The 14,383-nt window shown below is 48.7% G+C and overlaps 1 protein-coding gene and 1 long non-coding RNA gene across 4 annotated transcripts in view; one reads left to right on the plus strand and one right to left on the minus strand.

Moving 5' to 3' along the window:
* LOC130458586 (uncharacterized) overlaps nt 1-10,782 on the plus strand; it is a 30,790-nt gene extending 20,008 nt beyond the window's left edge. The window contains exon 2 of the long non-coding RNA XR_008918006.1: nt 7,570-10,782. This is a non-coding gene — a long non-coding RNA (uncharacterized LOC130458586). The remainder of the gene's footprint in view (nt 1-7,569) is intronic.
* LOC100031032 (WD repeat and coiled-coil-containing protein-like) overlaps nt 1-14,383 on the minus strand; it is a 70,039-nt gene that overhangs the window by 18,841 nt on the left and 36,815 nt on the right. For all 3 annotated transcript variants that reach the window (XR_008917956.1, XM_056824951.1, XM_056824947.1), the window contains exons 3-4: nt 14,126-14,243; nt 12,721-12,841 (exon numbers count right to left, since the gene is read on the minus strand). Coding sequence is in view for 2 of the 3 variants with exons in the window: in XM_056824951.1 (XP_056680929.1) it covers nt 12,721-12,841; nt 14,126-14,243 (239 nt within the window). In the remaining variant the exon portion in view is untranslated. The remainder of the gene's footprint in view (nt 1-12,720; nt 12,842-14,125; nt 14,244-14,383) is intronic.

Genomic DNA, 14,383 nt, shown 5'->3' on the forward strand with positions numbered 1-14,383 from the left:
ACTGGGGGGTGGGGGGTGGGGAGTGGAGCTTGAATGCAATGAATATACACTCTTTTGCCAAAAGGGAACTGCCCCCTAATTGGCTTTTTGTCAATACACCTAACATTGGTTTTGTTCTTTTTCTCTTTTATTTCCCTTTATCCCCAAATTATTGTAATTTCCCTTTAGAAACTGCAATATTGTATGTACCTTTAGTTAAAAATTATGTTTTAAATGATCCATTGAGGAGACTGGTCTCTCAAAAGATCACAGGGTGAAGTGTATAATTAGAAAATGTTGACTTCATCTCCCAGAATTCTCTCTTTGTCCCCAAATTCCTTTTCCCTTTCTGTTTACATGCATTCTTATGTTGTTGTATATAAGTTTTTATAACTCCTCCCTCTTTCTTCTTTCTCCACGTGCGAGGCTGGGTGAGTTCTCCCTGTTTTGTTTTGGTTTTTAGTTTTTTTTTTTTAGGTATTACAAATAAATTTTATAGATATAATAGTTGGATTATTGGATGTTAATTTTTAAAATCTACAGTTAAAAAGTTAAAAAGAACTTGTAAGTAAATTTGGAGTTTCTTAAACTCTAAGATGCTTTAACAAGTGAAAAGGAATTATTCATTGGAAAAGACATTGTTTTGGGAAAGAGACAGGTAAAAAGAGCTCTTGAAAAACCTCCATCTGACTTTGGAGAATAACACCCTCATTCTCAATTGTGCTTGATGAACTAAGCAAAGTTTCAAAATTTGAATCTGATTCATGGGATCACAGAAAGTGTTCTCAAAGCATTGTTACTCTGTTCCAGTCTAGTAGTGAGAAGTTCCTTGAGATTCAAAGTGGACAAAATGGCTCCATGATCCTAGGCATACTTTGAATGGTTTTCATCTTTAGCAAATTAAAATTGATCAATGACTAGTGTCTTTCTTAATCTTATAAATAGGTAGCCAGCCTGCCTGTCAGAAAGAGCTCACTTTAAGACTGACAAGCAACTAAACCATAAGCAGATGAGAAGCCAACTCATAATAATCACTGGCTGTTTAATGAAGTACAATAATTTAATGTTATGGTATCAAAAATTGAGAGCAAGTTTTATAAAAGAAAGAGGCGATAGAGCACTAAGAGTTTGTGCAATCTAGGAAAGTGCTTACAAGTGAAAATGCTACTTTAAGCACTGGAAAAGAAAGAGTATCAGATCTGTAGAACTGAAATGGAACATATACTAGTAGCTTGGGATACTGCTAAATGCTTTATGAAATCATTATTATCTTAAAAGGAAGAAATCTGCACATATCATGGATGTTTATTTAATCATAGCTGATTCATGAATTTATACTATAGACTAAATTAAGCCAATGTGCTCAGATATATTGTTTAAATGATGCAATCTCTAAGAAAAAGAATCTGGATTCTTTTGGGCTACAAATTACCAGGTAAAAATACTGCTTTAGTGTAATGAATTTTGTTTGAATAATTTTAAAAAGGTAGAAGTAGGGAAAGAGAGATGGTGAATTGGAATATGAAAGAAAAGGGACTTTAATCAGAAGAGTGGGACTGTTCATTGAAGTCCATTAGGAGGGATGTAATATATAAGTTTCAAGGGTATAGAAATGTGAGGAGTGTGTCCAAAAAGGAAGTTCTAATTTGCATTAAACACGGGGTTTGAGGAGAGAGCTGATGTTTTAATGCTGTTGTCAGTGTTTGGAGCAGCTCTGAATTTTCCCCTCATCTCCCAGTGCAGCAAATCATGGATGAATCACAGAAAGCCAGATTTTGAGAGAGTGCTACCAAGAAGTTAAACTAGCTGCAGGTTTCTTAACCCTTTCTGGGCTTAAGGAAAGGAGAAGGTGTTCGAATTGGGAGACAATCAAAGAATACTGCCATTTAATTTCAGGACATTGGATTTTAGTCACTATAAGGTCTATGCCCAAGTCTGTAATTGTTCTCATTGGAAATCAAGATCTGTTTAGTTTCCTCACTAAGAAAAGGAGAACTTACAGAGAAGTAAATAAATCATAACAGGTGGGGAGAGTCATGAGAGGCTGTGAGGACTAAAACCACAAGGAAAGGAATAAAGCAAATACATAATTGTTATAGAAAAAATGAAAGAGAAAGGTATTTGATCTGTAAACATGTAAGGCTTTAGGAAGCCATCAGGGTCAGCGAGGCCATCAGCCCCGTAAACCCAATTTCCAGATGATGGGGTTGGACCACTGAGGAGCAAACAGTCAAATGAAGGCAGAACTCCATTCCATATCTCAAACAACCAAGTGAGTCAGTCCTTGAATGTGGCTCCTGCAAGAACAGTGTGAAAGGGGGCCCCAGTTTTAACTGACCACAATTGTCATCTGGGTCTTGCGCTCACCAGCAGGACGGCTCTACAAGCGCCTTGGAACAAAGGCAGTGAGTTTCCTCCAGGAGATGATCTCTGAGATGGGTCTGTTGGTTGGGGGGAGGGGGTCCTCCAAGCACGAGGAAGTCTAATGTTGAAGCATCTCGGACTGCTTTCTCCTGTTTCTCTCAGAGACTTTGCTGATTATCCCTTGCCTCCATGCTCTGCTTTGTCGAACTTACTCAGGGAGCCGCTGAGAAGTCGCAGAGGGCCATTACTAAAGAGTGAGGCAGTAAAAGAGAGTGAGTTGTGTTCCTCAGAAGATTGGGACGTTCAGGCTCGCCAAGGCAGCAGAAAGCCATGCTGGATGGAGTAGGAGGAGTCCAGTTAGAAAGCAGAGGACGCCTGGGGGGACAAAGCTGACTCCCATGACTAGGGGCTCGCTGCCCCTGCCCCCTGGGGTCTGGCGCCCATCCTGGGCGGAGATGAGTCTGCCCTGCACGCTAGCCCAACTTGTGAGCTGCACTCCCGAACCAAGGCCTGAAGAGAGGAAGGGGTGGGGGGGAGGCGGCTCCCCGGCTCCTTCCTCCCCGCACTCACCCTGCACCCTCGGGTCTCCCAGTGCATCCATTTCAGCCAAAGAGCGTGGTCTGGATTCCGACTTGGAAGACCCATCAACTGATCCCACTCTGGGGAAGAAAGAGGCTGGCTTCAGGCTCGGCGGCTCCTCCGGTCTCCTAGACAGCTCCTGAAGGTGGCGCTGACCAGAGTGGGGCGGGGCGGCCCATGAGGTTGCGCACTTCAACCCTGCTTTCAGTCTCCGAGCCCCACCCCCAGCCGAGGGCCCCCCCCCCCCCCCCGCCTGGTTCTGGATCTCATAGAGACCCCACAACAAGGTGCAGCCACCGGGGGGCAAACGAGAGCCTCAGCGGGAGGGGCTCCAAGGCTGGGCGAAGCCGTGAGCCCGCTGCCAGCAGATGGGGTGGGGGGGGCGAGGAGGACGATCGGAATAACAAGTCTCCCTCCTCGCGGCCGGGCCCGGGGTCCGAGAAGCCAACAGAGTTGTCTCAGCTCATTCTTGGGGGGAGCCCGAGTCGACTTCTGTCTTCGTGCTCCCCCCCTTGACTTCGGAGGAAAGTCAAGTCTGTCACCGAGGGCCCCCCAAAGGTCTGAAGAGGGAGGGGGCGGGGCTGCGGCCACAGCCAATAGGGGCGAGCCTTCCTCTGGATTCACGACAGTGACACACACTGGGCCTTTTCTGCGCCTCACTTCTGATTGGGTCCCGAGATTGCTGATCTCCGCCCCTGGGACACACCCCAGCCCCTCGCACCGCCCCTTGGGCTACGACATTTCTGTTTAACCCTTCTCTGGCTCCCAGTGGCTAGAGCTACAACACAATTCCAAGGTAGAAAAGCAGCAAGAGCCAGTCAGTCTCTTAGCTGGGGAGTGTCTGTGGTCAAATTGGAACCCGGGGCCTTCTGAGCCACCTCGCCGTGCCCTTGTGGTGGAGGGGAGCAGCCCCGCCTCCCGTTCCAGTATCCTTGTTCCACAAGCCCAGCGCTGGCCCCTCCCGGACTTGTTGGCCCCGTGAGGTGGAGTCGCTTGCTTTGCTCTGGAGCGCCAGCTTCTGGGTGGGTGGAGGCAGCCTGGCAGAACAGGACGGGGCCCCGAAGGGGGGAGCTGCGGCTTTCCCGGCGCGCCACCAAGACGTTTCTCGGGTGACTCTCCACACCTGCAGCGCCCGTTACATTTCTAAACCTGGGGAAATCGAGGCACCCAATTCCGTTCTGGAAATACAGGCTTTCCGGACAGAAGGATTTCTAGCTAACTAAGCTGGGGATCTCCAAGCGCTCTCCAAGAAGGCGGCCAGAGAAGGAGCCTTTTGTTCCCCCTAAAGTACGGAGCTTATCCCGGGCCCCTCCCCAAACCAGGGGACCGCCTGGCTTCTTTTTCCCAGCCTTTCCTCCTCCTCCACGCTGCTCTGGCTTTGACTTTCCTTTAAGAAATAATCTCTGCCACAGAGCAACTTGTAGTTCGCTCTCTGGGCCGGGGAGCCCAGCTCTCTAGCGCCCGACAGCGCCCCAACCCTTGCCAGACCCCGCCCACTAGGAACAAAACTCCGCGCCTTAGAGGGACCCCCTGTGAGATAAAAAGGGAAACCGACCGATGGGGGCGCCAGAGGACAAACAGAGGGAAGGGGGAGGGGCGACAGTTCAAGCTGTGGTCTGGGGCGGAGCTGGATGTGAAGGTTGGCTGGTAGCATTGGCTGGTCTCCTGCCACGTCAGGTACGGTTGGTGTCTGGCTGTGAGCCAGACCCGGCGCCCACCGGGGGCTTCCTCTTTGGAAGGCAGCGGCAGTATTTTCAAGAGAACTTGGCCAGAGCTCATCCTAGAATCCCGGGTCTGCATGCTGCCTCCGGGCCTGCTTGCGTCTGAACCAGGGACCTCGGCGGGCAGCCTGCTCGCTTGGCCATTTGTCTTCGTGTGTGAGGGACTGAAGGGGCTGTTGGAGTTGAGGGGCCAGGCCCAGCCCCCCTTGGGACCCCGAGAGCCCATTGCTCAGCAGCAGCAGCGAGAGGAGGACTTGTCATAGTCGGCCATTCTCGCTTCCGGGAAACTGGCTCCTCATTGGTCCGTGGGTTACGGGAGGAGGGGACACCTCTGTCTCTGAACTGAGCTTACTGCGCCTCTTCGTTCTCCCCCTCCCAACGTGCAAAGCGCCCACTTCTTCCTCCAGTTAGAAATCAGGTTGCCTTTGAACCGGTTGGCCTCCTTTGATTCTTTCCGGAAGTCTTCACCTTCCACCTTAGAGGCAATGCTCAGGAAAGAGGGTACTGCCCCTTATGCTAAGCGATCTAAGGCTGAATGGGGCAAAGCCAGTGCCCAGGGCCACACAACCTCTGGGCTCCGGGGCTGGCTCGCCACTAAAGCCACTGCCTGCTCCTGATGAATTCTTTTTAATGTATAAAAGTCGGCTTCCCCTGTACTGGGGGTCCAGCCCTACCTGAGGAAGGGGCTTCATCTCAGTGTGCTGAGCAGTTGTCTGCTCAGAAAATCAAACTCTCGGCCATTTCATCCTTTCTCATTACGCATATGGTGGCCCTACGGAAAGGGTTAAAGCGGCTCTTTTTGTGGAGGCACGAATTGGAACGGGAGGCTGGAGAATGGCTGAACAGGTTATGATCATATGATTGTAATGGATGCCCATCGTGCTGTAAGGAGTGATGAACAGGCAACCGCAGAAAAACCTAGGAAGACTTGTATGAACTGATGGGAGCAGAACCGGGAGAACACAGTACACAGGAAGGGCAATACTGCACTCTGATCAGCTGTGAATAACTTAGCTTTTATTAGCAATGCAATGATCCAAGACAATTCCAAGGAACTCATGATGAAAAATGCCGAAGATGGAATCTGAATGCTCATCAAAGCAAACACTTCTTTACTTGATTTCCTTCATGAGTTTTTCCTTATATGTGTGATATAGCTTCTTTCACAAAATGACGAATATGGAAATATATATGTATATATATATCTATATATATAGCACAATATCACATGTATAGCCTGCATCAGATTGCTTGCCATCTTGGGGAGGGGAAGAGAAAGGGAGAGAATTTGTATCACAAAATGTCAGAAAACAGATGTTAAAACTGGTTTCTGCATGTAATTGGGGGAAAATACAGTAAAATGGTATTGGAAAAAATATGCCACAGCCCCAAGATCCTTCCCTTAGCCCTGGGTATCCTCATAGTCTCCCGCTTATGAGGGTCCTTCTTTAGTCACAGAGCCCATAACAGAACCCAATCCTCCCAAGTGGTCTAACAGGACAGAGAACAGTGGGACCATCACCTCCTTACTCCTGGAAGCCTAGTCCCCATCATGAAGCCACATCTATCTATCACTGATATACTCTGGGCTGAAGTTCACTTGGACCCCACCAAATCCATTTCAGAAGGAGTTGAGAGGGGTTCAGCTATACGTTCCCAATTCCATGCTTGGAAATATTTTTCAAATTCAAATTTATCCATTTTAAACTTCATCTTATTGGATTTGGTCCAACATTCTAGGTGGTCAAAGTCTTTGGATTCTGACTTATCCAACATCTTCGCTTTCTGACATCCGCCAATTTGACACGTATACTACCTATGCTTTTATCCAAATCCTCCATCAAAACAAAATGACACAAAACATTAAACACAATAGGGCCAGGTAGATTCCAGGGGCACTTCACTGGAGACCTCCTCTGGCCACACTGACAACCACTCTTAGAGTGAGCCCCTGAACCAAGTCTGAACCCAACCTAATGACTGAATTAATCATCTAATCTCTATCTCCCCATCTTATAAAAAAAATAGCATAAGATTCTTTTAAAAAGCTTACTAAAATCTAGATAAATTCCAATCACAATATTCCCCTCATTAAAGAGGTAAGTGTGATAACAAAGGACATGAGGGGAGTCTAGCACCATCTGTCCTTGATGAAGCCATGCTGACTCTTGGCAACGTTCACTTATCTCTTAAATGACCTGTTCCGGCATCTTTCCAGGCACTGAGATCCAGATTTTTTTTGTTTGTAGGCTTTCTCTAATCTTAGGGTTTCTCTCTCCATTTCTTTCCTGACCAGGTCTCTGCCATCCCAACGGTCATTCTTTCAGTCCCCTGGAATGGAGCTTATCAGAGACAACCAGATGCTGCTCTCCTACTATCTCCTTATTTGTTGTTGTTGTTCATCCTTCCTTTTCAGAGAGGTCATATCTTGGGATTGACTTGTCGTTCCCAGAATAATATTCATTCTCCTTTATTGAGAAATCAGAAATAGAAAGTAAGCAGTGCTGCCTCCTTTCTATGGTCTGTTATCATTCTCATATCCACTATAAGCAGAGGATCAAGCCTTTCTTTGTTCCTCCTTTTTCTCTCAAAGAAAAAAACAATGGCTTTTTTTTTTGTTGCCCTTAGCTTCCCACCCTTGCGAACCTCAGTTCATTGGAGCTTTAGAATCCCTTACACTTTTTACAGGACTGTGCCAAACTCTTATTTACCTGCCTTGCTCTTCCCTTTTGCTTAGTTTATTGTAAAATCGAAGTTGGTTATTGAGTGTTCCCTGTGCATCCCTAGTGATCATTTCAGGCAAATCCCATTTTCCCTCTTTTTTTCTCATGTAGTCATTGAGTATCAAAATGTATGTTGATTTAATTTTGAGGATCTTATTTATATTCTTCATGTAATTTCTCTGCATCTTCCTTTTCTGTAACAGATATTGGTCCACAAGCTGCAATTGTTTCCAAAGTCTTTTTCCAAATAGTCACGACCAGCACTACAATACATGATGACCAAAGTCCTATGAACCCTCTTCTGCTGACTCATATTTTCCCTCTGAGGAGTCAATCCTCCATTTAGCATCAGCTTCCTTATGTCATGTGTGTTGCCTATACGTAGAATATCAATACTGGTGTGATTTGCTCTCTCTGATAATATGTCTACTCATTCGTCATTGGACAAAGATCTCTCAAGTGAACGTTTATAAAGAAATGGTCCAGGTCTAAAAACTCTCTTTTTCAAAGTCATTCTGCCCATCACTTCAGAAGTACAAAAGGACACAGAGGACTGGGGGCCATTTGCATTATTCCTTGTTTCATTTGGTGGTGGTGGTCCTTTGTTTTCTAGGAGGACCAATGACATCACGAGGATGATGCCTCGACTTGCTCATGAGTTAGATTTAAGTGAGGCAGAGTTGCACAACGTCATCAGTCACACTTTCGCTTCCAGTCATCCACGTCCAGTAGCAGGACGAGTCAGGAGGACGGATGATGGTCTGAGACGCAGTGGATGACCTTGGTGTCTTCCATGTCTGATTAAACTCTAAGCACTCCACACCACCTGCTTCAGATGCCTTCGTGACCATTGGAACAAACTGTCTTCATCTGCCCTTTCTACCAGGGGAAGACGTCACCCACCACCTTTGCAATGGGTTTGAGGCCTCTTTGTTACCCTCAACTTGGTTTGGCCCATCTCCCAGAAGGCTTAGCAGAGTGTGGTCACTGTGCATGCTACAGCTCCTTGGAGCTACAGGTCAGTGCCCGGGGCTGGGAGGACACCAGAGGTGCTAGTGCTCCACAAACGCCCCATATGCCCTGGTATGCCTACTAGGTCACATGGGAATAACATGGTGGTTGTGGTCCTTCTGGGTGATTTCATGTAGGAGATATCTCTGAATCTGATGCTATAGAACATGAGATTCTCCCCAGTTGTGGCCAGTCACATGGGTACCAACATCCGTGCATCAGCTTGTGGAATGAACGGCAGCAGCGAGCTGGTGATCCATTTCGTCTCCGTTTAGAGCCTGAGAGGCCTGATCTGGAGAGTCACCAATTTGCTTTCTTGATTCTGGATCTCACTTTGGGCTGGTAGGAAGAGAATCCGTTGATACCCATCCCCAAACTGACCTTCCCGGATCTTCTTTTTATTCAGTCATTCCACAAGCGGTTGAATGGATCCACTTAGACTTGGCGGAGAGCAGCTGGCAGAGCTGGAACTGGTTTTCTAAGTTCATCGTCCCCCACAAAGGTGGAAGGGCCCGAGGTGGTGAGACCCCTTCATCTGGGCATTCCTCGAACTAATGGGTCTGTCTGTCTGTCTGTAGAGTTTTAATTGCTTGGTGTTGGACCCCGGGGCTCATGGGCGACAGAGACAAACTTTACGAATATGAGTCTGCGCGTGTTTCTAGTTGTATCCCTAGATGCATCTAGATGACTGTCTGACACGGCCAGGTGGTCAAGTGGACACAGTGCAGGACTGGAAGTCAGGAAGACCCGAGTTCCAATCCAGCCTCATATCCTCACTAGCTCCGGGGCCTGGGCAAACCATGGAACCTCTCCTAGACTTAATTCCGTCTTATAGTGCCTGCTCCCCAGGGTGGATAAGAAGGTACAAAGCAATATTTGTCAAGTGCTTCTCTCTCCTCTGTCTCTGTCACTCTCTCTGCCTTTCACCAGCCAGTTCTTCCATGAAAGGAGGCACAACGTCACTATCTTTTAAGAGAGGACAGAATCTTCATTGTGAATTGACTGTCATGGCCAAGACTTGAAAGACTTTGCAGTCTCTTTCTTGAGAGAACGACTGAGTGACCTGTCAAAGAGGCTGCGTCCACCCCTCTAACAGCTCTGCTGTCTTCCTGGGCCCTGGAGCCACAAGGACGTCCCCAGGCTTGTCTGACCAGAGCCTCCTGACGTCCCTGGGCACAGAGGCCCACCCGAGGCTAACAGCGCTCCCCAAGGGCTCAGGCAAGACGTGGGACACTGCACGAGCACAGCCCACTGGAGGCGGAAGTGGTGGACAGCTGACCAAGCATGTGGGCTCTCGGGCTTTGGGTTCCTGGCCTGAAGAGACCAGCAAACGGGGCCAACAGTCCTACACTGAAAGTTTAAAATAAAAAGGGCAGAGAAGAGGAGACCGACTTCCTCGGGACACCCACCAAAGCAGACACCCTGGGGAGGAGCTGCCACCTAGCAAGAACCTCAGCCACCACACCCAGGAATTCAGGGATGACAAAGCCAAGAAAGGAACCTGTGAAGAAACCCCCACCCAAAGTTTAGGCAACACATGAGAGAAGAGATCCTGACCCGAGGCACAACCAAGACTCCATCTGAGTCACTGAAACATGGCAGGAGGAACCACCCAGGGGACCTGCAGGTCCTCTCTAAAGGATAAAATAGCAGAAGAGAGCTGGTATGGGGAAGGGAGAGATATGTGAGGCCAGAAGGCTCGGGTCCAGAGCCCTGAAGTGTAAAGGTCACTGAGGAGATGGAAGAAAGTTCAGGAAACATGGCGGCAAAGTGCAGAGCCATGACCCCCCATCATCATCATCCTGGTATCTGCTGGGGTCATTTCCCTCCTTCTTTCTCTTTTACTTTATTTCCTAGCTTCCTTCCATCCTTCCTCCTTCTCTTCTTCCTTCCACTCATCTTTAATTCTTTGTCTTCTTTTCTTCCATTTTCCTTCCCTCCAACCATCCTTATTTCTTTGTCTTATTCCTTCCTTCCTTTCATCTTCCCTCTTTCCTTCCATCCCTAATTCTCTCTCTTCTTCCTTATATCCTACCTCTCCTTTTCTTCTTTCTCTCCTCATTCTTTCCTTTCTTCCATCCTCCTTCCCTCCTCTTCTTTCCTTTTTTTATTACATTCTCTTTTGCTCCTTCTCTTCTTCCTTCATTCTTTCTTTACTTCCATCCTCTATCCCCCTTCCTTCCTTCTTATCTCCTTCCTTCTCCCCTCCCTCCTTCTCTTCTTCCTTCCTTGCCTACATTCTCACTCTCACCATCCCTCCTGCCTTTCCTCCTTCTCTTCTCCTCCCTCCCTATTTTCTTTTTCCATACTCCTTCCCTCCTCTTCTTCCCCATCATTCTTTCCTGTTTTGCTTCCATTCTCCCTCCTTCTTTGCTTCCATCCATCCTCCCTCCCTCCTTCTTCCTCTTCTCTTTCCTTATTTCCTAGCTTCCTTCCAGTCTCCCTTCCTCTTTCCTTCCTTTCTTCCTTCCATCATTCCTTTCTCTTCTTCCTTCCATTCGTCCTTCATTCTGTCTTCTTCCTTCCTTCCATCCTCCCTCCCTCCTTCCTCCTCTTTTCCTTCCTTCTTTCCTAGCTTCCATCCATCTTCCCCCCTTCTCCCTTCTTTCCTCCCATCCATCTTTAATTCTGTCTTCTTATTTTCTTTTATCCTCCCATGCTCCCTCCCACCTTCCCTCCTCTTCTTTCCCCCTTCTTTCTTTCTTTACTTTCTTCCATCCTCCCTCCCTCCTTCCCCTCTCCCAAAAGCAAAGGCCCCATTAATCCTTTCTAGACTGCAATAATCTCCCTTCAAAAGGCAGAGGAAACAAGGGGAAACCAGGAGGAAATAGCTGTTGGGGTGGAAATCCGGGAATGCTGCCTGCGAGAGGTCGAAGCCAAGAAGGAAAGGGAAGCCCGAAACCCCCAGAAATGCAGCCTGGATTTCAAAGGGCTTCAGAAGGGAAGGAAGGGAAGCTGCAGGTCTGAAGAGCCTCCTCTGTGCCAGGCATTGCCAAGTGGCTCACCAGCTGATCTCCTGACCTTCAAGGCCTTCCGACTCAGGGGTGGCCTGACTTGCTCGCTCCACCTACAAACCAGGCATCCTTTCCACTCAACCAAGGGCTCAGGGAGAAGGCAGTTGGATCCCATTGACTTGAATTCTGCTGGGGCCTTGAGCACAGGGGGAAGAGAGAGGCTCCAAAATGAGTTCTGACACCACAAAAGGCCACCACTGGGATGAGGAGGGAAAGCAGGATCTGTGCTGCTGTGGATGCAAAGGGACTCACCAAGGCCCATCTGTGTCCCCTACACCCCTCCTCTCCTCACCCCTGGACTGTGGCCGTGGCTGCTGGGGGTCCTCCTGCCTCCAGGCTCTGCCCCTGAAGAGACTGCACTCCAGGCAGGTGACACCACGTACCCCTTCTCAGGAACCTGCCCTGGCTCCCCAGTGCCTGTCCTCCAGGAGCAGACAAAATGCTGGCTGGGCTTCAAAGCCCTCCAGACCTTGCACCCCACCCCCCAGCCCACCTCTGCAGTGTTCCTACCCCCCACCTCAGCATCGCTGGCTTCCGTCTGCCTCCTCTGCCTTTGCTCAGGCTGCCCCTCTTGCCGGGAACACTCCTCCTCCTCTCTCCTTCCACTCAGAAGCCAGAGTTTCCCTTAAGACACAGCTCAGGGCCCCCTTTCTAGCCTCCCCTCCCCCTGGACTCTTGTCTTCATCTTGTCTACATTGTCCCCACGCAGATCAGCATCCCCCAAGAGCCTGAGGGCAGGCGCTGGCCTGTTTCCCTCCTTTGCATTCTCAGGGTCGAGCACAGCACCAGGTGCACTTTGGGGTGAGCTCCAGGGAAGGGAACATTTATATGGAGGCAACTATGTGCCAGGCACTGGGACAAGCACTTTGACAAATACAAATATTTACAAATACGCTCTCGCTGGATCCTCACAACCACCCTGGCAGGGAGATGCTGTTATGATCCCCATTTTACAGATGAACAAACTGAGGGAGGTGATGCTCACGTGACTCCCCACAGGGTCAACCAGCTAGGAAGTGTTTGGGGCTGGTTTTGAACTCAGGCCCAGCCCAGAGCTCACTGAGCTGGGGGGGAGGTGGGGCACAGGACTCTTGGATGCCCCTTAGACCTCCCCAGAAATGAGAGAAAGAGAAAGAGAGAGACAGAGACAGAGAGAGAGAGACAGAGACAGAGAGAGAGAATCAGAGAGAGAGAGAGAGAGAGAGAGAGTGTGTCATTGCTTGGTGGCACTGCCATCACCAACAGGCGTCTTGACTTGAGAATGGCCTCACAGGGTGGCGGCTATTGCTCAGGTGCTGACGCCCGCCCAGGGGATGGATGCTGACTCACTGGGTGGAGGAGCCCAGCCCACCACCACTGCTGCCGTCTCGGATGGTGACCTCCTGGGCGGCTGAGAACATGAGTGGGATGAAGCCTTCGCTGTCAGCAGAGAGGAGGATCCAGAGGGAACCTGGAATTCCAAATTGAGAGAGATCAGAACTTCCTCATCCTGGGTGGGCCTGGGAGTGGCCCCTTCCTGGCTCCCTGTGCCCCTCAAGCCTGGGATTTGGTCTAGAGAGGCTCAGCCTAGATGTTCCTTTCTTAAACTCCTTCGAAAGTGTCTACACAGCCAACTGTGCCTCTGAAGCTTCTTTTATTCCCCTGTTAACTTTCTTCCAACTCTCATGATGTAGTGGTCTGACTCCTCCCCCAGGCTGAGCCCTCTGTGCCCAGGGGATGCCATCCCAGCCTTCTCCCCCAAATGACTGTGCCCTCTGTGTCCTTGGGAACTTCCTATTTTTCCTTGGGATAGATATGGGCATCCATTCCCCCCCCCCCTTCTTGTAACTTAAGAATGACAAGTCCATGTCTGCCTTTTGATCCAGCCATAGCACTGCTGGGTTTGTACTCCAAAGATATAATAAGGACTTGTACAAAATATTCATAGCTGCATTCTTTGTGGTGGCAAAAATTTGGAAAAGGAGAGGATGCCCTTCAATTGGGGAATGACTAAAAAAAATTGTGGTATCTGTTGGTGATGGAATACTATTGTGCTCAAAGGAATAATAAACTGGAGGGATTCTATGTGAACTGGAACGACCTCCAGGAACTGATGCAGAGTGAAAGGAGCAGAACCAGGAGAACATTGTACACAGAGACAGATACATTGTGGCACAATCGAATGTAACTGACTTTGCTACTTGCAGCAATGCAATGACCCAGGAATATTCTTAGGGACTTAAGAGAAAGGATGTATCCACATCCCGAGAAAGAACTGTGGGAGCAGAAACACAGAAGAAAAACAACTGTTTGATCACATGGGTCGATGAGGATATGACTAGGGATGTAGACTAGTGCAAATGATCAGTCTAGTGCAAATAGTAATAATATGGAAATAGGTCTTGATCAATGACACATGTAAACCCAATGTAAAGCCAATTGCTCATTGGCTATGGGGGGAAAGGGAGGGAAAGAACATGAATCATATAACCATGGAAAACTATTCTAAATTAACTAATCAAAAATTTTCAATTAAAAAAAATAAAGAATGCCAAGCCCATCCTGGGGGAGGGAGACAGCTCCATTCTTTGAGCCTATACACCACCATGCCTGACATAGCACATTCTTAGTGCTTGCTGGGTGATTGACTGAAGGTCCTCCCAACCCCTGTCCCAGCCCAGATGGCATGTGTAGGGGTACCCTCCATCAGGAAGTCTCCCCTGCCCTCACCAGCCACAGCCCCAGACAGACTCACCATATTGCATCTCCACCAGAGAGAGGCCAAACATCTGTTGGACCTGTTGCAGGCGCATCTTGCCATCACAGAGAAGGACTGCTCGCTTGTCCAATACAGGCCCTGCTGGGGACGGCTTCTTCAAGCCCAATGACAAGAACTTGTTACCCAACAATGAATTCCATGAACCCCAGACATCCTCGACACATCCCCCACTGCTGGCTGCCACCCCAGTTGGGCCTAGGACCAACAGGAACCACCCGAGGGGAGAAGCAGCCC

The sequence above is a fragment of the Monodelphis domestica genome, chromosome 1 (assembly GCF_027887165.1).
Source record: "Monodelphis domestica isolate mMonDom1 chromosome 1, mMonDom1.pri, whole genome shotgun sequence".
Classification (NCBI taxonomy): Eukaryota; Metazoa; Chordata; class Mammalia; order Didelphimorphia; family Didelphidae; genus Monodelphis; species Monodelphis domestica.